General features: G+C 37.0%; 1 protein-coding gene across 1 annotated transcript in view; it reads right to left on the reverse strand.

Annotated features, from left to right (window-relative positions):
* Window positions 1-10,931: 10,931 nt before the first annotated feature.
* Window positions 10,932-27,968, reverse strand: part of SEMA3A (semaphorin 3A) — a 163,507-nt gene continuing 146,470 nt past the window's right edge. The window contains exons 14-17 of the mRNA XM_041413422.1: window positions 24,088-24,245; window positions 19,879-19,946; window positions 14,101-14,243; window positions 10,932-12,495 (exon numbers count right to left, since the gene is read on the reverse strand). Of these exons, the coding sequence (XP_041269356.1) occupies window positions 12,040-12,495; window positions 14,101-14,243; window positions 19,879-19,946; window positions 24,088-24,245 (825 nt within the window). The 3' untranslated portion in view covers window positions 10,932-12,039. The remainder of the gene's footprint in view (window positions 12,496-14,100; window positions 14,244-19,878; window positions 19,947-24,087; window positions 24,246-27,968) is intronic.

Here is a 27,968-nt window from a genome sequence, read left to right on the forward strand (position 1 = left end):
AATTTTTAAAGACTTATCGCAGCTGTCATCATAATTGGTTTCCCATCATGCTTATAAAAATAAAATGGATAATGATAGAAGAAGTTTAATCCCATTATTTGCATTGTTCTACAGAGTTTCAGCTGTGCAATCGGTTTTCTCACAGTCTTCAGTGGAAATGTCTTTGGCATTTCATAAGACAATGCTCAGCAATAGCTTGTTAGCTGTTGTGATAAAGCAATTATTAGACTAATCAGTAGTATCTCAGCATTGTCTGGTGGTTCTTCCCAGCTGACTATTCTATTGACCTGCTCTTTCTTACTTTAGGTTGTAATTACCATTTTGGTACAGGTCATCTTCTTACTTGTGTATTGCATGATTAAATATTGTAATTTGTAAGTCTTTTCACAATCTTGCAATATACCAGTAAATAAAAACTAGTACTGAATGCTACATAGGAGTTTTAAATATCTGTTATCTCTCAATATCTGATAGTTATGTTCATATACTTACCTGCAAAATACTTCTCAATGTGGAGACATAGAATGTACTTTGGGATCTTAAATAAAAGAATCAGATTATTCAATTTGAAGAGAAGAGTTGTTAAACTACAGCAAATATTATTAATGCTGAAACAAGAACGGAATTAGCATTTACCCTAAGCAGAAATATATTGAGAATATTAGACAGACAGAATGCAATTAGCCAACTTCATAAGAAATTAGAGGTTGGAACTACGGTATGTGGGGTAGAAAAAAAAGCCTAGGTGAATCTTCTAATATATTTTGCCTCTAATAAAGGAGGCAAACAGAGGATGACTGCAGATGGATTACTCAAGGACTGTCCCAGTAAAGGTAACAGGATATTATATGAATTTATTAGATATCAAAGAGATGAAAGGTAGAAGATTATTCTGAGGAATTATCACTGCATTTGTTTGGGATTTTTTTTTTTTTGTTATAGTCTTACATCCACATTGACTTTCTACCAGTGCTTCAGAGAGGTCATTGGGCAAGAACACTGTTCATTATGCTCTTATGTTATGAAGAGTTAATAAGAATGGATTCTTGAGTCCTAATAGTAAAGATTTACAACTTAGAATTTATAGAACTGTGGAATAATTTAAGCTGGAAAACATTTTTTTTTAAAGTCCAACTGTAAACCAAATCTTTCCAAGTCCACCACTAAACCATGTCCCCGGTCACCACATTTAGAAATCTTTTAAATAACTCCAGGGATGCTAACTCAACCATTTTCCTTTGAAGCCTGTTCTGGATCTTGACAATCCATTCAGTGAAGATATTTTTACAAATATACATCCTAAACCACCATTTATCTGATGAAACAGATAAACAAATACACACATACTTCATAAAAATAATACAGAAATTTACCAAGTTATCAAAAAAGATATGCAGTCCAGCATGAGGAAACCTTGGTTTACAGTACCTTCAGTACCTGTGATCATAATCATGTTAGAACTTTGAGAGGCTGAAATAAATCTGCAACACATTAATTAGATCACAGTACCTGTGATCTAATTAATGTGTTGCAGATTTATTTCAGCCTCTCAAAGTTCTAACATGATTATGTCTAACTCTAACTGAATGAACAGCCCTGAACATATCCAAACAACCTACATTTCCACATTCCTCCAGAAAGAGAAAACTGTCCATAAAAACTTAAATCATAAGATTTCCTTAAGATGAACTCTAGGAACAAAGTATCCCTGTGAGCAGCTTATCTCCTTACTACCCTTGAAGAACAGTTTTTCTCTGAGGCAACTTGTATTTCTTTTCTGAAACATGGAACTGAGTGACACACATCAATTATTTACGACAAGTATTGTACTTTCTATATTAATCCATTCTTATAAAGCATAATTTCTGAGAAGATGCTGAAAGAAAAAAACCCCAGACTTGAAACAGTTGGAACAGTTGGCTTAAAATTCAGTCTGAACTCTTTTTATGATGTGAAAATATCCTTCTTGGTAATACTAGAATCTTATACTCCCTGGAGGTGTTTATAAGAAAAACTGACAGTTCTCTTCAGTTTTCTTCTCCAAGTCTACTTCAAATATCAAGATCTTCTGCAGAGATCTTGGGGGTCATTTTATGGTGTTGAAAGTGTTGTCAGTGACCTTTCTGAGTGACCACAGACAGGCACTCAGCTCCAGAGTGAGAAAAAAACAATGTAAATTTTATGTGAATCAAATAGGGAGTTCAAGTCAACATTTCTTGCCACTGTACCTAAAATTCAAATGCAAAATGAGGGCTAATGCATGTCCTATCTATAGCAGCTTCATTTCATAGAATGAAATGCAGCTTAATGTCATTTCATAGAAACCCTGTTTCTGCACCTTCTTCTTTTAATTCACTACCAAAACAGGTTTCCACACAGAGCCTGACTTGGAATGCCTCAAGCCTTTGCTTTTAGTGACTCACGGTGGGAAATGCAAATCCTGGCTTGATCCTCTTCCATTAAAGTCAATGATGGAATTTCCAAGAGCTATGATTGAAGCAGATTTCACTCATTTCCAAGAACTTTTCCAAGGTTTTTAGCAGTTCATTATGCCTGTAATACTCAAATGAACGGGAAGAGCCTCATGCATGAGCATGTACCCCTTTGTCCTTCTAATAGAAAACTGGGTCTATAGAGGTTACTGTAGCTTCTTGTATTTATTATGGAAATATTTCACATTTTTAATTCTTTAGCATTGTAGTTCTAATACTATTTTGGATTTGGATAAATCCTTGTGGAGGTCTCCGGTGTTGGGGTAAATTCCTGGCTTGAAGGAGTGACAGAGGTATAATACTGCAGGCGTCATTCAGGATCAGCTGTCTGGTAGGAGTCATTGGAATAAAGGATTCAGGATGCAATTCCTTGGCACTAACAAATTAAATTCCACTTTGGGAAGCCAGTTGAAGGGAGGAAATAGTAGTACACTGCCTTGCCTTGAGAAAAAGAGTGAGTATTCCTCAACAGACCACATTATCTCTGTGGTATATGTGCTGGTTCTACTATATAAATCTAACTGACCCAACTAGTGTAAGAGTCAAAGTTTAACAGTTATACAGACAATTTTATAGACCTGGTAAGCATTTCTTCTCTTAGTGACATTTTTTTTTTAACTGGCTTGCAAGGAACACAAAAATGTTCAATGCTTGTAATAGAAGCAACATTCATACTTGTGACAAAATAGAAAAATTTTTAAAAATTAAATTAAATATAAAATAAAATTTAAAATAAAATTTCAAATAGAATAAAATATAGAAGACAGTGAGACTTGAAAGGGAAATGGCATTTTGTGTTCTTGTTTCCTATTTATATTAAATGATGTGGGTTTTTTTCTTTTTTTTCTCAATAAAAAGCATCCAGATATTATGGTGTGGTATTTTTCATTTCCATCCACAGACCACCTCTAACCCTTTAATGGTTCTAGAAAGATTTGTCATGATTTACACAGAGATTATAAGCAAACTGTAATTTGTGATGGCACCATACTTGGAAGTATCCCTGGAGCTCTACTTAAGGTTTCAGCTTCTTCCAAATCCAAGAGCTAAAAAAAAGGATATAGTGTTAACAATAGATCCAAATACTTGCAGAAATACTTTTCTCTCAAGCAACAGTATGTGCAACTGCCAACATATTGTGAAAGCACAGTGAATGCCAAACAGGAGAATTTCTAGGAGACAAACATTATATGCCAAGCATGCCTGTGATCCACTCTGTGTCCAAAGAAGATTTTTTTCAGCTGCATTTTGTCTGCTGTTTTGACATGTAACCATGAACTTAACTACAAGTAGTTTAATTTTCCTACATTCAGCCATTTCTCCCCGTCCAGCTTGTGAAGATCACAGATACAGATGTGAAGCATTTATCATAGCTTGAAGCTCTGTTATATTCAATTGCTCTACACTGGCATCGAACTGTTTAGCTTTCATAAGTAACATTTTGAGCCATAGTGAACAGCACAAGGATTGAATTCATACCTTTCAGTACCCTGACTGTTGATGAATTCCAGTCAACAGAAATGGTGGTGGAGCACACAGCTTCATTTATTTGGGTGAGGATCTAGCTAAGTATACTGGTTAGCATTAAAGACAAAAAATACAACTTGCTGATTTCTAGAAGCATTGGCATGTTTGTAAGAGTGGTGTGTGCACATCTTTCATCACTAAAGGGAAATCCAGTGAAAAATTCCACAATGCTCTAACAGATCCAGATCAGTTCCATTCTTTAAATTTCAAATACTACAGAGAAAAAACATCAGTTCTCCTTAACTGTCTAGAATGCAAAACAGCACAATCAGTCTTATTCATCTGTACTGGACATCACACCCTATTAAACTGGGGAAAGAATTGAGTCTACATTATCTTCACATAGAACAGCAACCAAAAATCAGCTTAAATGAAGAGACAGGCAGGAAGCAAGAAAACATTCTAGTCCAGGACACACCTGAGGGACAGCCACATGTGATTAAGTCACAAATAATTAGAGAAGAATGTGCTTCAACTGCTGTCTCATACAGGACCTCTGATGAGTACACAGATGTTTCTAAAACAAACACAAAATCCAGCCAGGTTAACAACTTTTCATTATGTTCACTTAGCTTTATCCCACTCATAATTTTTTTGCAGTGCAGTCACTAAAACAATGACCTGACACGGCTAAAGTTGTAATCTTTTTTAGTTTGTTTTCAAAATGGAATTTTGATCACAGCATAGCAATTTATTTTAAGGTACAATGAAATTATTTGTTGATTACAAGCTGATACTTATAATTTTTAACTTGTAGACAAAATTATGAAGCCCCAAAAATAGAGTTTTAGAATAAAAGTGCTGACAAAACCCTTACAAAAAGAGAAGCAACAGTCCTGCTATAATAATACAAATAACAAACAGAAGAGGTAAGTTAAGCCTTCTTCAGAGGAGTTGGCACAGTTTGTCTGTTTGTCCTGATTTATGGAGCTATTCAGTGTGGTATTGTTTAGCAAAAGCAGTTTGTAGGAATGCATGCTCTCTATGTAGTGCTACAAGATCAGAAAAAAAGTGACATATGAAACTTAAGGGCTTAAGGAAATGATGACTGCAGAACATAGCTGAAATGTCTGTATTTCTTTTGTCTGCTCTTTTCCTCTCCTGCCTGCAGCTATAGCAAGAAATGAGAAGTTCAAGTCATATTTGATATTTACTTGATGTAGTAGATCTAACAGAATTACCATAGACTTTTTATCCTTTTTCCATGAAGAAACATGCATCTCCATTTGCCTCTGCATAAACAATCATAATTCATGTTAAAATGCTTACAAGAAAAGATGATCATGAAACTCACAGAGAAATGAATACAATATATTTGGATAAAGCATAAAAGTAATACAGGCTGCAGGGGTACCCCACGCTGAGAAGTGAAAAGTTTTGTTCCCAGGACACAGGATCACATGCAATTTACACTAGGCTGTAAGGTGGAATGGCTTGAAAAACTACTGGGTCTGTTCGTGAAATCAGACTCATCCTTCAAAACCTGTCCCAGGTGCCTCAGATGCAGGTCTGTGGAATGTGGCTGTGCACAGGCGGACCTGGCAGGCTTACGTGTGGGGAGAAGGCCAGATCTTTATTTTCATGAGGTTGTCTCTGATTAAAGAAAAAGTGTTATAATCCTGTGCACATTAATTCTTAGTAACTGTCTGGTGTAAATTTACCTTTTTATTTCAACATCAACTAACCTGATCCAATCAAATTGGGAGCAAATTGTGCTGTTACAGTACTGCTGGTTTATTGTAGGTTTCAGAAGGCAGAGAACTGAATGTGGAAGACAAGTGATGTCAGGTGATTAAAAGCAATTCAGGAAGGGTGTTTGAGCCTCCTTGGCTGCAAGCACCAGGTTCACTTGACTGCACTGAGGAGTCCATTCCAGGGCTCATCCCACCCTGCCCACAGCCCCAGCGCCAGCTGCAGCCCTTGGCACTCCGTGCCTGCCCCAGAGAGGCTGCAGGATTCCATCTCAAATCCCACACAACCCTGCCCCTGGGCCATGTCAAGCCAGATCCACCCAGGGGCTGATGCTCAGGAGATGTTCCTGAAGCCAGGGGCTGGAGCTGCCCCAGCTGTCCCCTTGCCTGCCCTGTCCTGGATGTGGGGGTCAGGCTTTGGCTGGCAGGTCCTCAGAGACCCCTTACTGCCCCCAGACCAGAAACTTTCCATCCCTTTAAACTTCCTGACAGGAATCTTCTCACTTGGTACCTCATAGCTCAATGAAGACATGTTTTTTGTTGCCCACCAAGGCCTGATTTTATACCTGTGCAAGAAAACAGGACATTTTTAAGCATAGTATTAACAGATGTCACAAGAGAAGCAGCTCCAGCAGGGCTGGTTGTCAGAAATGGGGTTCCTCAGGTGTGTTGAAGAAGAGAGTAACCTTCAATAAGGACAGTAGAAAACATATAATGACTTCTTCAGGTTAATATTGATGTAAGCAGAAACCCATTTCCTGAGGGGTGAAAAATTGCTAAGAGAGAAATGGGAGTTGGCTTTCTTAAGCTAAGTGAAACTTTTTCAGTTTGGATACTAGAGCTTCGGGATTTGGCTTGGATTATCCTGAAGTTCTCCAAAATGTCAACCTTTTATAAATTCCAGGACAAAAAGGTCTCAAATAAGGCCTCGTCTCTACAGTTTCTAGTTTTTCAATGAAGCTCCTCCAGCCTTTCATGCAAGTATTTATGGGGAGCAAAGAAGCTAGCTGAATAATACTCTGATCTGTTTGTATCCTGTTACTAACCATTCTAGGGATAACAGTCCCTTTGTTTTATGCTTTAGAAAAAACAACATAACTTTGCCTGCCACTAAATTGATGTTTGATGGGGAGCTCAGTGAATGTGACCTGTAAGGAAACAGAATAGTGTGTTTTAGTCTTCACATTTATAACAATTTACAGCCAAAGCCACCAAAGGTATTCACAGATGTACTAGAATTCCATCTAGAGCCTCAAATCCTTAAGAGAAAAGAGGATTTCATCTCAGTGAAAGCTGGCTATTTAAATGTATATCTACCTATCTGTGCATTTGTATATAAGAACATATAAGCATAACATCTGAAATGTTTCTTCTTTCTTCCCACTCGTCATTGAAGGTGGCCCCTAGCCATTGTATGTTCCTGGCAACATACAGAGTAGGAACAGAGGACACCATTTTAGCTGTGCTCTGCAGGGAATTCTAGTAAAGGACACAGTGTGGCTGCATCCAGAAAGAAGTTTATGTATTCCTCTGTATTTCTAAGCTGTGCACTGGTCACAGAAATACAAAGTTACTGCTTTTGCAATTAGTGGATTCATGGCTTGCCATATTCATTTTATCCTTTTTGTAACCCAGTGAGTTGCTTGGCTGCTGAGGGCTCATTTGCAATTTCAGAAAACAGTAGTAACCATAAAATATCCTTACAGCATCCTTTTGAACCAGACTCCTCTATCCTTGCCCTACAGGAAGGAGCACGGGTGAGGCTGAATGGATTAGTGACAGCTCAGTACTACTGGTTGATTCTTCAGTTCTGTACGTGCCAAATGGAAATAACGATACTTTCCTTCCTCCACTTCTTGTCTAGTGTATTTAAACCTCATGCTTTCCAGGACTGCCATTTGTCTCATTAGCTGTTTGCACAATGCTTAGTGCCACAGCATATTACTTTTAGATGGAGCCCCTAAGCACTTCCCAACAGCTGCTAAGTTTACCTAAGGATACAAGGGTATGTTGGTAACAGACAGAACCTGATTTATTCCACTTGCTTTCTGTGCAAGCCCGTCTCTAAAGTGAAGCAGCATAGCTGTCCTAAGTCATTAGCATTGCACAGAGTGAAATTTCATCAAGTACAGCAACTTGCTCATATTCACATAGCTTCCAGGCTGATTTACAGTTTGGTTCATGGGCAGAGTGGAGAGTGGGGGTGTGTATACGTATGGCTTTATCTGCACAAGCTCAGCAGCTGTGCCAAAAGATAGGCTGAAGATTAGTTCATGCCTTTCATTTCAGGCTTATTAGTTTGCAGCCTTCAAAAAAGAAACAAAAAAAAAATGCCATTAATACTAATAGCAATCTTTCTGGCCTAATAAACAAAGCTCATACACACTGACAGCATTATACTGGCAACAATGCACTCCATATGCTCATGAAGGTTACAGGGCACATTTCTGTGTAAACAGTCAAGACACTGAACTTCAAATATTTGGAAGAAATGTTTATTTAACAACTGAATACATGCTAAAAGAAATAATTTACAGCAGCAGTTTCATTACACTTTCTCTCCAGTTTTCTAGTTCCCATCTGAATTGAAGTGATAAATACAGAAGTGGAATTATTTACTACCCAGTGAGGAATGCGTTTAAAGAATAAGCACACAACTCAGACACTGGTATAGCAAATAAACCACCTTATCACCTGTGTGGCAAAATCTTGCATTTTAGTATTTTGCTGAACACACCGAAATGGAGTACCTCTAGATAACAGTACTTTACACTGTACCTCCTTACCTAGTCAAAAATATTTACATCTCTTTTGACTAATGTGTAGGTAGCAAAAACTGAACTATTAAACACATACCATTGATATTCACTAAATAATACATAAAAAGGAACAGTAAATGCGCATTCACATGCATTTAATTTAATTTTTTTACATAGTGACTTTATTGGGTCATGAAGATTTAACTTTGTTTTGCAGAGATGCATGTTTTCTCAGTTTGATGTTATAGTTTAACATAACCATACAGTTTTTAGGAGCCACAGAACAAATTCCCATTTCAGTAATCTGTGCAAGTGAAAAGAGTTTAAGAATAAGATTAAATATATTTTTGTTCCTTGCAGATGAATACCTTAAAAGAATGAAAATAGATTTTTCTGGTTATAAATGAAATCCTTTGCTTCTCTCCAGCTTAAACACAACTTTTTACTCCTAAAGTCTGTAACTAGAGGTTTAAAGGGTTTTGTTGGCCATTTACAGAAATACCACTTTAATCTTTATTTTCAAACTTTATGTTGCTTTTAACAATAATGACATAAATGGGGGTATGAATCTCACTGAAGCTGCAGGGCATCTTTCTATACATTAATTCATTAAGGCCTATGCTTTCTGAAAAGAAGTTCATTTCACATCAGCATTAAATGTTACTTTAACTTGACCATAACATGAACTTAAAAATCAAAAATTTCCACTGTTGGCTTGATCTTTTGCCCTCTTCTTTATATAAACAAATACAAAAACTTAAACAAGACTACTCATGTCAGTGAGGACTGTGCTGAAGTTTGTAAGACATGATCATATCAATTATTCAATGAGACTGCCAGGTCATGGTAAAAATGTTGCAACTTCTGTAATTTTGTTCCCACAGATTATCTTTCTCATTATAGAAAAAGATATCTTAGAATTCTGATTTGATTTAATATGTTTCCTCTTCAGGCATTGTGAAAGAGGATGGTTTTGGTTTGTTTTTTTTTTTTTTTAAGGAGTTCCTATAGAACCAGTTGCTATGAACATAGAAAGAAAAAAAAGTTACATGGCAATTCCATAAATCTGTAAAAAGGAAACAAAGTGATTTGGGGTGCATTGAAATAAATCTGAAATTTTCCCACTGAATTCTCTGAGGTTTATTTAAAAACAGTTTCGTTTTGTAAGAAAGAGTATTGTAGTAACTCGATGGTAGACAATAGCCCTTCACAAAAGGCTAAAGAATGTTCTGTGATTAAAATTAAATAATTCATTTGACAACAGTGGTCAGAAATTAACCATAAGCTGAGCTGAAAAATTAATACTTCTGTACAGAAAAGTACATAATTGAACACGTTTTAATTCATCCATATTCAGCACATCATGAAAAAATGGGAATTTACCAGCATACTGAAGTTTACAAGAGTCAGGTTAAACATAGGAGACTTAAAGCTGCTTTGAAAATAAATTCCCAAGTACTGTCTTAAATCATGACCCTACAGCCTTGTCCTAGACCATTCAATGACTTTTTTTCCTGAAGAATTAAATGACAAAAAAAATCCTGCAAGTTCATCCCCTCCAAAGAATTCAAAGGGGACTGAAGTAACTCAGCTGTTAGTGAAAATCCAATTTCTACACAGGCAAGAAGCCAAGGCTTCACTAAGCAGAAGGATACTTGAATTAGTGAGTGGCAAGGAGGCTGGGGCACATCGTGAGAGATGCTGTCACAGCAGTTGTGTTATATTGTATCTGATAAGGATGGTTGAGAGTGTAGCAATAAATTGATAAATTAAATACCACAGAGTGAATAACAACAAAACGGATCAGTCATCAGTGCAGACACACTTTTATATAAAAGCTCCTTTAGCAAACTAAGGATTTTGTTCTAGTAATTTTCCCCACAATGACATTACTTTGAAATTATGTCATTTACAGACTCTAGCAAGATAAAATAAGGGAGGCTGGAGAAAGATGATCTCAAAAGAACTGGACACCATAGAACTGGGGACCAAAGGCACATCTGTGCTGAGGTGAATAAATCCACTACTTATAACCCCAAACTGACACTCATGATGCAAGTGCATTTTCTGTTTTACTCTGTTGCTCTCCTGTATATAGAATAAGACAGAAGTGCAGGACCAACTTTTCTGTTAGTATTAACTAGTCTTTAAGCTAATTTCACCTATTTACTACTTCAGCAGATTTCACACACACATAAAATTGTCCCTCAGATCTTAAAATGGGGAGCTGGCTTTGGGGTTGTTATTTATGTGGCCTAATGCTGTTTCTGTGCATTTCGGTGATCTGGCCCACAGAAAGAACAGAGCAATGAGAGTCATTAGAGTGGACAAATCTCTACCACAGAGCTGGGAATACAACTCCTTAAACTGAATGTGAGCTTTGCTCATGGATATATTACAGTCTGTGAGCATCAGTATTTAAATATTAGCATTCACAAATATGAACCAAGAAAGCAAGAGTGTAATTAGCAGAGGGTATTTTAATGCTATTTGTTTTTTTTTAATTAAAAAAATATACAACTGAAAATCAATGCTCTCCTCTTCATTGGTTCAATCTATAGCAAGGTATTAACAAGTTGAATAATTTCAAATACCATAGTTAGAAAAACAGAATGCAGAATACTTCCATGCTATACAGTGACTTTCATGTCAAAATAGCTTAGTTTTAAAATTGCTTTGAAGTTACATGTCATATAGATTACTGACAGGGGAGGAGGCTAACTGCAGTGTGACCAGCTCCCCTGGAACTTTTCCCAAACAAAAGAGTAAAGCAGTCATAATTGGAAGTTGTCTTTTTTCCTCTAAACCAATAATTAGAAAGTACAATATTTCTAAGACAAAAAGTCTAATCTATTTTAGAAAGGAGCTAATGTTTGCTGCATATTTTTTCATGGTACATTTAAATTATACTTTTAATAAAATACATCTTTAGATCAAAGCTGAAAGAAGTCATCAGTAGTAGGCCAGTGTACTCCACATATTTTTTTTCTTCCAGATGATGGATGGCTTATGTTGTTCAGATTTCCACAATCAATCTCATTCAGTGTTGTTTTTCCTCTTCTAGCACGTATAAACAGGAGAACTGGTAGACAAAACAAGAACAAAATCCTTGTGTCCAATCACGTGTTTAGACGTTCATCAGCTTAATGAGTTCATGCAGTTTTATATAAGTCTAGAAATGGTAGTGCTGATGATGAAAGGTGGGGCTTGTTTTTCTTTCCTGTAAGATGACAGCATGAAACACACTATTTTCTTTATATCTCTGTCAAAAGAGAAAGCAAAACTTGCCTGCTGAATACTTGCGGAAGTTTTTGAGCAGTAACCTAGGTCCAGGTGAGTTATCATCCTTGAAACTCTGGTCTTTCTGGTCTTAGAATCAGAGCAGGGAGGAAGGACTTGCTAGGAAAATTAGAAATGGATTTTATTTAAACCAAGTGGAAACTGTTTGAACTTTCCACTCTTGTAAACATCCACATAATGCCATGAAAAAGTTCATGAATATTGCATTTTTTTCCAGTTATCTGTCTATACAAGTTTCTACTTGGATGAGGTTCCTAGAGGTAATGTAGCTCAGACACTACGTGGTGCCCTCTCAAATTCATGGGTCCTCCTGTTTCTACCTTTTTTATTCTCTTGTAGGTGCTTCCACTTATTTGTGTTCACCTGCGCGTTGGCAGGCCTTTGCCGGCGCTGTTTGCGGTCTCTTTTCCAAACCTGCTCGCAGAACTCATCCATGGTGTTGAGATTGGGGTGGTTGATCAACTGCATGAAGTCTCTGTACCAGATCTTTTGGCTGGGGGTCATGCTGTTGGTTGCATCCTTGATCTTGGAGCCATCACCATCTTCTTCTTTGTGGAGCAGCTCTTCCAGGTGCTCATTATCGATCACCTCAAGGGTCACCTTGAGCAAGGTCTGCATGAAGCCGTGCTCCACAGCATGGCAAAAATAAACACCAGAGTCTCTCCGGTGAAGACTTCGTAGCAATAGACCCTGTTCTGTCCGGATCATGTGATCACCCACTTTTATCTGTATTGGGAAAAAGTGGTAATTTCAATAGTTATTTTTCATATATGTGCCACATTATCCTCTAACCATGCTACTTCTTCATAACTGCTCCTTTTAACTGGTAAGACCTGGCCAAGAATTCCCAAACCTACAAAAATGGAAAACCCTTTGCCAGTCATCTGTTATCATGAAAGGCTCAAATATTTTGGAAAAACTGATATGATGCCAAGAGTCTGGGGAATTAAGAATTTACTCCTTAGTAACTACTGCTGCTGAACAAAGATCTGTTTCAGCTATGTCAGACGGAGTTGCTGGAAAGACTACAGAAGACCTGAGCCTGTAATCAGCAGAGTAAACATGGATTCATTTAGCTGTATTACTGAGGTCTCATTATCTGTAGTCAAATCTAGATCCATTTGTAGGAAAGGTTCTTTTCTTCCTGTTTCTTGCTACAAAAACTCTCATGCATAGAAGTGGGTTCTGCCAAAGTGAAAAATTTACAAAGCAACTAAGGATCAAATCTAAAAATTTTAATATTCAAAAAGCAGCTGTTCAAAATACTGGGGTTTTTTTCCGAATTAATTCATACCTAGAATGTAACTTCATTCTCTGAATGCACGTGTTGATGCAGTCAGAAAAGGACAGACCTGTTTGCTGTTCTCTCACCAAGAATAAATTCTTAGTAATTTACTACTTATTCAAACAAAACAAAAATATCTAAAGCAGCTAATGTAACTATTCTGAACATGCTTTAAATATATGTACGTATACTTACAAATACTTCAAGGCAAAAAACCAGTTTTTGTTCCCTAACTTGACCTCCCTACCGACCAGAGGAGACTGTTCTCCTAAGATGTGTGTGACCTGCCTTGATACAACTTGAACACTTGGGTGATTAATAACATAAGAATGCTGGTGACAAGAAAAGGGGAAAAATAAAGTATCAGCTTAGTGTAATGCAAACAGGGAAGCAAGTGTTTCTGCCTTTATGAGCTTTTGATGAAAATAAAAGTTTCCATACTGTAGTGGTACAGTTCTCATTCTTCATTCTGACTGTTATCTGCAGTTAAGTCTCAGAGCATGCAGCACATGGGATGCTCCTGCCAGACTGTGCTTGTGTCCACTACAGTTCTCATTCTTCATTCTGACTCTGTTATCTGCAGTTAAGTCTCAGAGCATGCAGCACATGGGATGCTCCTGCCAGACTGTGCTTCACTCAAACAATATGATGAGGGGGAAGCAGTTAAGCTTTTTCTCAAAGGCAATTTTAAGGCCTTGTGATATTTAAGTTCATAAATTCTTTGTGCGATGTTTCAGGTGACAGTTAGATGGAATGCTAGCTTTTTCTGTTTCTAGGATCTCTGATGCAAACCAGTGTGTTTTGCAGGGAGCCTGAGCAAGGAGAGGACATGAATGCTTGCTGCTGCAACAATCCATGAAACCTATCAGGGACCTTACAGGACTTTATGGTAATAACAGTGAGAACATGCTGGAGAACAATGCAAATCATATGTTACAGACAAGTTCTGCTCAACTAAAATTATTCTGGGAAGGACTCAGACTGAAGTCTACTTTTATAGAGAAAATTATTGGCATATCTTTTTTTTTTTTTTTTCCCTACTGTACCTCTTCTTTGCGATCATCATTTTGCTTCTGAAATTGCCAGTAGACTACGGCACGCTGAGATTTTGGACTGCACTCAAGGAAAGTGCTGCTATTCTCTACTCCATAGATAATCTTTTCCTCCAGGACCTGACCACTTGGGTTATCTGTAAAGCAGGAAAAAAAAAATACCATGAAACTTAATAACCCTTAATAGCTATGTAATTTTTTGTTTAGAATTTGGACTTCTTTAAAGTGTTTAAAGATAAAAACTTTTAAAAAAATTTCCCCATATCAGTACACCATTTGAAAAATCTACATCAACACCTCTATCTTTGTAAGGACCCATGGTATTTTTTTTGGTTTACTATTTTGGGGTTTTTTTAAATTGCATTTTAAATCCTAACAGCTGTTAACATGTCAATATGTGAAGTCAATTAATTTAATTGTGAATTTTTTTGTAAGCCTCATTATTATTCATCAAGGAAAACATCTAGGACACGACAGGAATTTTTAACAGCAAACTGTATGCAATGAGAAAACTCAGGATGTAGTTGCAGAATGTTTGTAATGATGCCCCCTGGGTTCCATGGCCATAATACTTTAGAGCAAAGTAATAAAACACAAGGCTATTTAAAAGTAGAATAATGTGTTTAGATTATATGGCACTGCAGTTTGCTGAAACTGTTAATGACCAGGAATAATGTTTTTGAGGAAATAATCTTCAATTAATCATTTCCTCTCATACTGATATAATTTATGGAAATGTAAGGAGGTTAATAAACCAGACATTATGGGAGGGGAAAAGAAAGTTAAATAAATTACTTCCTTTTGTAACAACAATATTTCAAGATATTCATCAACTTGCTGGAAATATCACATAGCTATAGGACTTATATGGCATTTGATTCTTCTCCAATACCACAGAGGCTTTTAAGGCATCGTGTTTCAACTCTCCACCTTAGCACTTTGAAATGCTGGTATGGACTTAAGTGGCAACAGAACAATAATCCTGAAGAGTAGATGAAGAGGAAGGGGTGGGTAGGCTGTTTAAAGGTGTGTTGATCTCATGGGGTTTCCTGACTCCTTGCCATTCTTTGTCTTTCTTTCCATTTTTCATGTTTGAAAAAATTTTCGCATTTTTAGCACTGGAAATCTTTACAGAACTAGTTTTGATATGCTTTAACAGAAAAATTATGTCTATTTAAAACCCTATTTAAAGAGGAATCCTTTGGCCAGTTTTGTTTGCTCCCAACTGTGCCTTTCTCCTACTGGCCATGTTGTTTAGCAAACACAGGCTGTTTGTTAGATGGCTGTGACAAAGGTAAAAGTAAAATTGAGCTCCTTACTTATGCTGATACAGAAATCACATGTGACTTTCATAACTTTCAGCCCAGGGAGAGGATGGCAAAAGGGATGTGGAGCAGAATAAGGACTGGTGCTTGCCCAGTTCTCATAACACTAAACAAATAGGAAATGGATTTGCCTGCCCTCCTCTGCAGGATTGTGGATCTTTTAACCAAGTGAGTGGGATGTTCTATTAAAAACCAAGTGAAACAACTTTTATGACATCTCTCATAAACTAGATTCCCATGAAGAACGTCAGTACAGCTGTGGGTCAGGAAGATAGGGAGCAGTGAAGGCATGAATTAGAAAGCAAAGGTGTAAGACAAGGGTAAAACAGCTGTAATAGAATATAGCCAAGGTGGTGAGGTGGATGGAGCACAGGTTAATTTGTGTCATTGAAACAGAGTAAGTGGGAGTATGTGAAGAGATTAAAAGAATCAAATTAGAAGTGGTAAGATAAAGATTGGAAATGACAACTGATGGGTCCAGATTTAACACTGTGAATGGCTGACTGATGTACTGAACTCTTCTGTTTCAAGACAGATGCTCTGCTTAAGGAACAAAATTCACATGGCTGAGCAGGCAGCCAGATATCCTCGTGCAGAGAAAAGCTGTTTGATATCTGAACTGCGATCCACAACAGACAGCAGACACAGGACTTCAGCATACAACAGTAGAAAATATCCCTTTTTATAGCCTGGGACACATATGTTACTGCTCCAGTGATTTACAGACTTCCATAATAAAGAATGGAAACACAGGGATTTCACCCTAGGATGCACGCTCTGTCTCAATTCCTCTCCCAGGCTCCCATATTAAACAACAGCAATCCGATAGTTTGGGTATTTGTATTGGAAGGAGGAATATCAAGTCAAATTTCTATGCCTAAGTGAACTGTGGGTCCATCTCCAGCATCCCAAAAGGACAATTTAACCCACAGATTACTCATTAGGGGGCTTGAAGCTCCACTTCATTATATTTTCCTGAACGTGGCTTAGTTCAAGTGAATTATACAGGGGCAGAGCACAAGTTACACTGTTCTCATTAGATCCAGGAGAGGCAGTTTTCTAAATCATGAATATCAGTAAAAAGGACAAAACCAGGTATTTCTTTGGTAAAAGTCCTATGGCCCATGAGTAGCAGCATATTTTTAAGTATACAGAGAAGTTTATGCTGGAAAACTTAGGTACCTAGAATGTTCTTAGTATCTAAGAATCTAGTAATGAGTTTTATTAGAAAATGTGCATTCTGGCACCATTTCAAATTTCTGTTTCCTTGGATCTGGTCTAGGACATTCTAGTGTGTTAGAGAACACCATGTGAAGTGAGTGAAGTCCTCTTTACATTTCTGCACCACCATTTCTGCACCACCACAGAAAACACAATATGGGTGACAGACACACAGTGAGATAGGAAGTCTTTTAGAGATTCTTCTACTTCCATTTCCATGATTTGAAGGAGCAGAAGGCAGGTACAGAAATGTCTGTGAAGCTCATGTAATATTGAGCACATGGAGTGCAAGAAAGTAAGCAGTGATGGAATAATCACAGGATCAGAGTGCAGCTTTGGGACTGAGAAGCTGAAGAGATTGGATGGAAGAATGAAAATCTAAGAAGTTCAGAAAAGCAGCTGGAGGACTTATAAAATTATAGAAGTCATGAAGTTGGTAATGAAATTCAGCCCAAAATCCTGCCTGAAAGGAGTAATTCCCAAAATGAACCCAACAGCAGTATCAGTTTACTACCCTGATAAATATCCTTTAAGTACATAATTTCTGACATAACCAAAGAAGTATGAAAGGCTAAGTACTTATACCAAGATTGCTCTGCAGATGAATGAATCACACAATACAGTTTAATTCAGAGTGATTCTTTGAACTTCCCCTGGGAAAAATCATGTTAAAAAACCCCACCTCTTCTTTAACAAGTTCCTCTTCAGAAAACCCCAAACTTTATTATTTCTTGATAGCTCTAGTATGTTACACTTTATGTAGCATTCTCCTTTAGCTGCCACAAAGGTGATCACGCTTTTAGATTTAAACATTAATGTCTGGGCAAACAGTTGTACAGTGAAGGATCCTCAGCTGTCTCTAATGTTGCTGTGCAGTCATTTTATACTTTTTATACATTTGCACCAAAGAGCAACTGAAAACACTACATAAACCTTATTAAAAATATTATTGCTTCAGACTGAATGAAAAGTTGGTTTCTGCAACGTCCTTAAAAGTTATACACTAAGACAATATTCTTTTTTCATGGTTTTGTTGGTTCACATGGAGAATCAATTGGCACTTCCCGTAAATGAAACTGCAGACAAGTAGTAAATAAAATTATTTTTTAAGCTTCTTTTTTTTTGGCTATAGACAAAAGCAATTCTTCATCTGTTGTACAGGGAACTACTGGTCACAAACAAGGAAAAAACTCAGCATAAGTTGGCACAGGAAATTTATAGGCCATGCAGTCATCTGTACTATGTATGATCATATGTAAATGACAAGTAAATATAGGAAAATATAATAGATTTACAACTCAAGTGATTTAGAGAAAATTTCTTTTAAGACCAATCTAAACCATTCATTAAGTATTATGATAGTGCATTCTTTAAGTCTAGGATCCAGAACTGCATTCCCTCGCTATTTTTTGTAACATATTGGTCCTTCTAACGCTGTCATATCTTGTTTCATATTTGTTCTGCTCATTTTGGTAAAGCTGTATTAAAACTCACTTTGATCAGGTCTACCATACAATAACTTTGTTCAGACCTTGAGTTCTCATGATCGTATCAATGAAAAAACTGCATTTCTGGATTACTGTGAAACTCTCTTCCCTTTGGACAGAAAGTATATTTTTCAGAGAAATATGCCTACCAAATTTTGGAAGACATGCACCCAAAGTGTTTTGAAATGCTTTTTGCATGTATGAAAATAAAGAACAGACCTACAGTTGTATAAAGCAGAGCTAGCAAAGGCTATAGAACATTAAAATGAACAGACCTGTGGCAGTAGACCAGTTCATAGTTTTGCCCAGCAGTAAAATGTTCAGAGTGTAAAAACATAAAGCTAAGAAATGCTTCTGCTGGTATTAAAATCAATGTTTAGTGCCTGGTGAAACTTGCCTATTGTGGAATTGAAAATCTCATTCTCAATATAAGGATGGTCTTATCTTCACTGTGTAAGTACTGCCTGATACCATGCAATAGGAAATTTGTGAATTCATGCGTTCTCAAAATGTGACTACATACTGATCACAGTCTATTAATGCACTTTTAAAACTCCTTTTTCCCTCTGAGTAACTTGGCCTGAGTCTGACAATCAGAAGTAAAAAGAAAAGCCATAGTAATGTCAGCTGTGAGTTTCAAATTATGGAAATGAATATAGAGAAAATTACTATTGGTAGTGAACAACACAAAAGTAATATTTAGGACTATTTATCATTTTTTGCTATTACATGGACTGGAAAGACAAGAGGATTTTGTGATATCTCCATTTTCAGTCACCTCCTTGTTTTCCCAGTGGTTTAACCCTGAGATTAGGTCAGTTGGTTAGAGCATGGTGCTAATAACACCACGGTGGAGGGCTTGAGGATGCCTCTATGGGCCATTCAGTTAAGAGCTGGACTCAATGAGACCCTTCAAACTCAGGGTCTTAATCTGTGTGAAAAATTCCTTTACATGTGCCACAATCATGAGGAGTCACTTTCTTCCAGCAGAGGGAAGCATTGCCTAAGTATTGCCTTCACTTACAGCAAAATGGACATTTTTAATTTTCTGAGTGAAGGTCTTCTGATAAGTTTGGCAACAAATCAGTAACTGTGAGAAGTCTGTCAGTCAAACAAGTCAGAAAAGGAAGCTAATCAATACACTGTGAAAATGAAACAGCTGACAAAAAAGCAACCCAAAATACATCTAAGAAAAGCCATGCTGAAAGCACATGGGGATATGCCTGCTGCAAGAACATCCTGATCTTCAGAGCTTTTAATGTGACACTTACAACAAAGGTCACTGCATATTTTGCCAAGATAGTTACATTTAATTTGTAATTTGATTTTGTTATCGTCTTATACAAAATATGTACAGCAACACGGACATATTTCTTGATGTCATGAAGAAAATACAATTATTTTCTGATATAATATGCCTCATGTGATGATATGGTATTATCAGGGAAGAGAAGCAGGAAAATTAAAATGCTTAAACTGTTTATCTGAAGAAAACAAAAACAAAAACAAAAAACAACAGTTAGAAAACCAAAAAAAATCAAACCAAAAAACCAAACCCAAATAGACTTTAGTGTCTGATCCAGGCCATTGTCAGCTATCTAAATTGGGATAATGATATATTATATTCATCTTTTGCAGATGTTCAAGATAATTTCACCAACAAATCATTCACATGCTTCCTACCCTACTCTGTAAATTACATACAAATGAGCTTTACTTCAGTGGTGCCCAGAACTCACTGTGATGCTGCAGGTCTGAGCAGTGGGTGAGTGGGTCCCCATTTCGGATGTCTTGTCGTCTGGTGCGCCTGCAAAGATCACATTTGAACTCTGTTAGTGCCCTTCTCAGTGCTCAACAGCAACAAATGGAACATTCATATAATTACAGAGGTCACAAGAGCACCTGAACAACACTAGGAAGGAAATCATATTGTGACTACTATATTATCGTTATAATTTTGTAGACTCAGGCTTTACTCTTACAGGTGAAGTCTTCAGAAACTGGTAAACACATACCTCTTGCACCGAGATACTAAATAATAAATAATGTTCAATGCTAATTATTATTATTAAATAAATACCAAATAAAATAAAATATGAAGTTTATTTTAACTGTGTGGGCAATACTGGTCATAGATAAATTCATTACTTGATTCACAGATACAGGGACTGCTGAAGGATTAGATTATACACCATAGAGTTTAGCATGCTTCAAAAGTACACATTTGCGCAAGTACAGAATACTTTGAGTATTGCAGCATATTTTAGATAGAAGAAATGTTAAGATGGGTGGCTTTGAAAGAATGGTAAAGTGCTGTATTTTCTACAAAATCTAAATTAAAAAGCATAGATAATTTCAGCTACCATGGGTTTCACCAAAACATTTCTGATAAAACCTTTTACAAAACTGTTCAAATTGTCTTTAAAAAAACAAATAAAAACTTAAAAAGAAAGATTTTGAAATGCCATTTATTTTTTTATATTCTTTTGTAGCTTGAGTCTGAATTCTACCTTTGATTGAATGTCTTTTTAACTCAGTATATTCTTCTCCCAGTTTGAATTCTACTGGCTCTTTTGAAAAACATGTTGATCTGTGCTAAAAAAAAATGTTGTGTTTCATTGAAGAGAGCTTTTTAATACAGTTTTGTTTTGCATGTGTTTTTCTGTCTTTGTCTGCTCCTAGTTTTGTTTAAATAGCTGTGACACAAAATTCAACTGAGCCAAAGAAAAGAGTTTCATATGAAAAAGAAAGAAAAAAAGAACCAGGCAAACAAAGATGTGTTTCAAGTGTGAGTACTTTACTTTAGGAATCGGAGAAAGCCTGAGGGCTTGCAAAATTAGAGGAGAACAAAGAGGATTAGGCTGCTGAACAATGCTGAGATTTCAGATTACGGTATCCAGCAACGGATATGCAAAAGTCAAGTAGCCTTGTAAAAAGCCCTGTTGGTCCCTCCCTTGTGACAACAGCCCACATTTTTAAAAGCCATTGTTCTGCAGCAGAGACCGCGTCTCTTCTCCACAGCAGCCCTACTCGCAGGCTCTCACTAACAGCCCTGCACCAGCACACACCAAGAGCTCTCACAGAGGCACAACTGCACAGCTCAGTCCTCCTGCCTGAAAGGTTTTAACCATACTCCTTTCCACTGAAAGCTACTGAAACTTAAGCACAGTAAAAGCTTTCTTTCTCAGGAAAAAAAAAAAGTTAGATGATCATTTTTATGTATTTTTCTAAATAAAAACTTCTTTAAAATTGTGAGTTAGGACATGTTAGCACACTTTAGTAAGAAGGAATCTTCTGCTGAATGATATATGATCAAAAAAAAATGTACAAATCATAATTTCCAATATCTTCATATTACTCATTACCAATGACAAAATCACACCCAAGATATAAGGAGCCATAAAAATTTGCTATCCCTTCCCAAATTTTGAAACAGCATATTTATATTTATATTTGCAAAAAAGAAATGCGTGGAAAGACTCATATTACTGTCAATGGAGTTTGAATGAAATGTTTAGTTGGGGTCTCAGGAAAATGTTGCACATATCACCATTGTATCAACACAATGATTTATGAAATATGAACCAGAACACATCTGCACAGGGTAAAGTGAAGTGGTCACACTACAGGAGCACTGAACTGCCATTTAGACTTGCAAAATCCACAAAGAAAGAAAAGCAAATAAAATCATGGCTTGTAAAATCTCATTAAAAAAAATAAAAAGAAGAAGAAACAAACAAAACCCCAAAGCCTAAACCCAACTATGAATAAAACATCTGTACAATTGCCTCAGGAATCCATTTACCCAATAATTCTGGAGCCTAAAATTACAATAATTATTAGAAAAATGTTGACATTTAAGCTGTTTTCAGTAACGCCGATTTTGTGATCAATGTGTTCCAAGCTGGTTTCTGGAGCCTAAAATTACAATAATTTATTATTAGGAAAATGTTGACATTTAAGCTGTTTTCAGTAACGCCGATTTTGTGATCAATGTGTTCCAAGCTGGCTTGAGGCAATGGGTACAGTACAGCAGAAACCAGGTGAACAGAGGATCCTCTCTCCCAGTAACACAGACTTCTACTCTGCTGCTGCTGCCAAGGGAAAACTGGGGGCAAATGACAGGGACAGCAGCTTTTTCTTATGCGTTTTTCAGATCCCAGCTTCCCAACACCAACTTTTTCTTTGACAGTGGCTCCAGAAAAGTAAATTCTGCAGCCCAATTTTTTCCTGTCGCGGTGCAACCCAGTTTGGCCCAGTCACCCCCACCCCTTAACTCCTGTAAGAAGAGGTCCCAGTCACTTTACCCCTGATGGCAACATGAGCTCCATCTGCAGCAGTAAGTTGGAGAGACAAGGAAAAGACAAAGAGCCCTATTTCTTTCACCAGTGTAAGCAGAGGAATGACAGAATGATGTGCTCTATGGATCTTGAGATGGTTGGGAGTAGGAATGTGTGCTAGGAATGCTGAGAAAAGATGAGGTTCAGGGATAGAGAGTAGCAGAAAACAATGATTCAGTGACTCCTGATCTTACGGTCTCCTTGAGCTCAGAGGCATTACTTAACCATATTGACTTCTAATACTACAGAACTTTTCAGAACAAATCAATCTTTCAGACTCTCCTTGGAAAACTCCCTGTTGCCTCTCCTTTCCTTCCTCTTCCAGAGAAACCACCATGTTACCAGCAAAAATAAGATTTTAGCCCAGGCAGCTGAGAAAATTTGACTGGCTCTTCTCTTGGGATGTGTTCTTTATTTTCTAAAGAATTTCACAGAAATCTTCTCTCTGATTAACTCTGTTTCCTGGTGCAAAAATAGAAGCCAATGTTCTATGAGCAGCTTTTGTCATCAGTATTTGTTTACAATACACTAATGCAAACCTTAAAATTTTAATTCCCTCCATCTGAAATGTCTGTGACACTTAGTCAACTTCTCACCCTTTACCACATTTCATCTCCCTCAACAACCAATCAAAACCTGGAATTTGGCATTCTGACGCCTTAACTAAGTATTTGCTACAATTAATTTCATGTATATAAACTCTTATGTACATAAACCCTTGGATTCTTCGTTTGTTCATACGTGCAAGATGTCTGGCATATTCAATTTAATGTGAACACTTTTTTATCATTTTACTCAATTGATCAAGGGAATCTCAAACTACACCAACGTTTGCTTCTATTTGCAAATGTTTACCTGTTCAGTTATTCCTAATTTCTACTTCAATAGCCAGGAGCTCTTCAGTAACTACCTTGTATACTACTAGAGAAAAAGTTTCAAAGGTAAGGGGAAGCAAATAAATTAGTACTCTAAACCTTCAGATCAGGCAACTAGACTTGTAAATTTTTAATAAAACTGTAATTTTTGACTTGTGGAGTCAGCTTTCCACCAACATTTGCATTGCAAAGCCTTTAGCATCAGTGCAGAGGGGCTGTAGAACAGTGGCTGTTCTAATCTGGGAGCACCTGGACACACATCAGCACATACAAGTTATACTTTTGAATATACACTATAACGTTATATTTCACTAAAAAAGGTAAGTTTCTGTCAATATCCAAATATTTCAGAAGTATTTCTCTTGAACCAGAATTCATGAAAATGCAGGGCAATTTACTTGGGCAAGTAAATGAGCCCACTCACTATGTCAGAGAAAATGATTTTTTTTCTTTTTGCTGTTTACCAATGAATATAAAGTTAGGAGTTAATTTCAGAGACAACTCTTGTCTGAATGTTTTCTTACAGGAGCTTGTTAAGCCAGCCCAAGAAGTAGCAGTGGTCACTTTAAATCAACCAAGACTTCATATTGCACGTAGCTTCCACAATGATGTTTTCTTTGGAAGAGAAAGGGCTCCAGTAAACCATCCCCTAAAAAAATCTCCAAAGCCCTCTGGTCATATTGAGACCATCAGTTAAATAGCAAACCATGCAGGCATCCAGAACTGTCCCTACCTCTTGGCAGTGGGGAAGTAACGTGAGCAGGAGGAGCCATCCCAGGCACAGTAAGGGTCCCTTGCAAGGCAACACTCAGCACAAGCTTTTCCATACACATCACAGCGGTGCAAAGGAAGCTGTGAAACTCCAGTGGCTGAGCCAATGTAGAGCTGTTGCTGTTGTAAAGATTAAAAAAAAACAAAAACAAAAACAAACAGTTTAAAAAATAATGCAAATTACAATTTTCTTTTTCTAGAAAAGCAGGTTATATAATGTTGTATAATAATCTGCTAGGATAATTTCAAATACAATAAAGGATCCTGATCCTGATGTATGCTAAAGGAATGAGAACAGAATTGTCCCCAGGGTAAAAAAAATCAAATAGGAAAGACTATTTTTTCATGAAGCTCTTGGTGGATTCCCTAAACAGAAAGAAAATTAAAGTACTCTTCAATTTTTCCTTTTGTATTCAGATCCTCACACTGGGAAAACACCCAAAGTCAGTGACAGAACACAATGGAGAACATGTTTTTGAATTTGAACAAAAAGAAAACCTTCAACATAGATTTCCTAAGCATTATCTCAATTAACGTATGTGAGGGGGAAACCCTAGTAAATTATTTCAGACTGATGCTATGATATTTCAGTTTGTAAGTGGTGCTATGCATGCACTTCTTTGCATGCCTGGTAATTCCAAAGTTTTGTACTCTTTTCTATAAGTCATGATTTAACTGGAACATATCTTTAATGAGGGGAGAGGTTTTGTTTTATTTTGGATAAAAACCAGTAGGGAGTAGAAGATGCAGTTCAAATGTAGAAGTAAATAAAAAAACGTGCATGCAAAATGAAATACAGCCTTGCATGGCATCATAATAGAATATCTTGTCTCTCTCAATTTCCTCTCTGATATCAAATTCATGTGGTCCACTAGGAAAGTTGGCCCCAGAGGGATATGAGAAAATTGAACTTCTGATCACAAGTGAAAGTCCACAGAGAGATATTTCAGATTAGGAATAATTCACAAAGAAAACAAGTATCAGTGGAATGTAAAACTAGGGGAACACTAAATAAATAGATACACAAAAATTCAAGGGTATAATCCTTCTGGTTTGGAAACACTGACATTTTGCTATCAAGCCTTGACACTCAGCACCCACAGAGGACTGATGAATACCTGCCTTCAAGGTCCTACTCCAAGCAGTCCCAAGAAGAAAATACAAATTTGTTTTCATTTTTCTTTCTTTGAAAACATAAAGGTGGTGTGAAAAAAAAAAAAAAAGGATTTCAATAAATGTTATCAAAATTCTTCATCTCCTGCATTACAGTGTCCCAGAGGCAGCATTTTCAGGGAATTCAGGGATGGAAGATGGCAGTGGTCACCTACCAACCAGACAATTATCACCGGATAACAGGAGATAGCAACACCAAAAACACTCATAAGAGGTGTTGTGTTAGCTTCTTTCAGAGACAGCAGCTTGGCAGTTTATACAGACATATTAATTGTAACAGAAACATCCCGTGCATTTATATAAACACCGGTATTTTCTCAAGGAAAATATGACAAAGAAAGCCCCCAAAGGAAAATTCACTGGCAGATTGAAAACTAAACCCTTTCTAAGCAGCTGCTTCCATCTATTATACTTTCATAGTTGGGTTGTAAACCCACATTCTTCAGCAAAAATCTCTGACCACACAGGGCTTTTCACAAAGCCTGAACTGTACAAACCCGTCCCAGTCAGTGCTGTAGCCTTGAGAAGAGAGGACAGGCTACAGACACGATGAGCAGCTTCTCTCTAGCTGAAGAGACTTAATCAAGTACCCACCTTGGGGCTACATCCTGCAGTAAAAAGAGCAGCAATTCAAATCTTAGGTGACCTAACTCTTTCTCAAGGGAAGCCTCTTCTCTTTACTGATTATGGAGGCAGCATAGGTCAAATTAGAGCTTCAGTTAAGTATCTTAAATGTCCAGATGGTATTGATCTGAGTCCTGTGTAATTGGGGCATTAATATCTGTATAACCATGTAGGAACGTGTGGTGCAACTAATATAAAAATCAACTCAGAGAATGCACATGGGAAAATAAAGAATGGTGTAATGGTTTCCTATCTACCTCTGTAACCAATTTTATTTTGCAAAAATCCCCTCCCTGATTTCTAATAAATGTCTTTGGAATTAAAGAATGACCAGAAACCTAGAAAAAAAAAATGAGGCCAAAATAGGGTTAGTCAAAAACTATATTCCTTGTAGATAAGTTCATAGATCAGTCAGTGAACTGTAGCATATGTTTCAGGTGCTGCACAGCCTTAAGGCTGCTGTCTTGTTTGCTGCTCTTCTGATCATGGTTTTAGACTCCAGCTGGTGATCATTATTCCGGACACTAACAATATAAAAAATCCAGGCAGTATGAAATTCAGAAAATAGGAATAGAATTATTTGTATCAATGGTCTGACCTTACTTTGCCATACCACAGTCAAACTGCTTTTTCAGCTGTCTTTTCCAAGACATAGTTAATTTAATGAATGAGATTATCAGATAAAACTAGAGAGTAAAAAAAAAAAAAAAGGAAAAAAAAAAGTTGTCCTCTGAAAATTCTTGCACAAGTATCAGAACTCAAGAAAAACTGAGGAGAGTAATATTTTAAGCAATCCAGTGGTTTCTGTCGTCCCCAAAGTGCTGCCCAAAAAAGAAGCCTTTCCCCAGACAAAGTCAGAAAAAGGAATAACAGAATGTGGAAAATGTAATGCTTAAGAGGAAGAAATTCAGCAGAATTTTTAAAGGAACTTTAGGGAGCATGAGATTCAAGTACCATTTGATTAATTTGATGTCTTGAGAAGTAATGCAGAATAGTTGAGCACACTGTTTAAGTGATATATCCATTTTGAGCTGATCCTTTCTATATGCTCACTATGGACAGAAATGTTGATTTCTGAATAAAATTCAGTACTTGGTACTACAAAAGTAGTCACTAAGATATTTCTGAAGGTGTCTGGCTTGTCTTTGCTTGAAAATCTTACACAACAGAAACAAAGCCCTTTGTGGCAATTCACCAGACAAGGACTTGTTCAGCTAAGGATCTTCTTGTCCTTTTCCCATGCCACCAGAAATCAACAGCTTTTTGAAAGAGCATCACAAATCTGACCCTGAGAAAAAGGTGAGAGGTTGCTCTGCAAAAAGTCACCTTTGATTGAAACCCAGGCTGGACTTTTTGGCCTTCTTCCATGTTTGTAAGGGAAAAATTATGGAGCTCTACCTGGCAGTCTCAAAGCCAAGAGGTGCCATGTCCCCCACAGAACTGTGAGCTCAGGCAGCTGCAGGGTGCTGCAGTGGCTCAAGGATGCTCTGAAGGTTTGTGCCTATTGCTAACAAAGCATAAACTGTTTAAGTGATAAGGTTACACAAGCCTAGGGCTCTGAACACAATCAGAGGAATGTGTAGCTTCAGTGAGAAAACATAGACACAATTCCTGTGAGTTAAAGACAGCAGAGTGGAGAAAGAATGTATTAAGGCTTAATCTTGCACATAAAAGCTAAATTTACTCATAAGCCACTCTTGCTCAAGGGCCAAATGCAGACTCAGAGAGAGAGAGAGAGACAGGAGCTTTAGAGCTTAATATAATTTAAAACCTAAGCTAAGTTCCGCTCCTGAAGAATTTGTAGATTTTGGTCTTTAGGAAGAGTAATTTGTAACATAATATATTGGCATGATGGCAAAAGAGGTAGCTTTGAACAACCAGAGCAGTAAAATATTTAGAAATAAGAATAAACTCCCTGTACCATGTTTTTATAATTGGATGAAAGATTTGCTAGTGAAAAAACAAAATGAAGTGATTATTTTTAAGGCATTCAATAGAACATGCTGGCTTTACTATTTACATTTCATGCTCTGGCTTTCCACAATG

Source organism: Onychostruthus taczanowskii, unplaced genomic scaffold (assembly GCF_017590055.1).
Source record: "Onychostruthus taczanowskii isolate IOZ18803 unplaced genomic scaffold, ASM1759005v1 scaffold41, whole genome shotgun sequence".
NCBI classification, from domain to species: Eukaryota; Metazoa; Chordata; class Aves; order Passeriformes; family Passeridae; genus Onychostruthus; species Onychostruthus taczanowskii.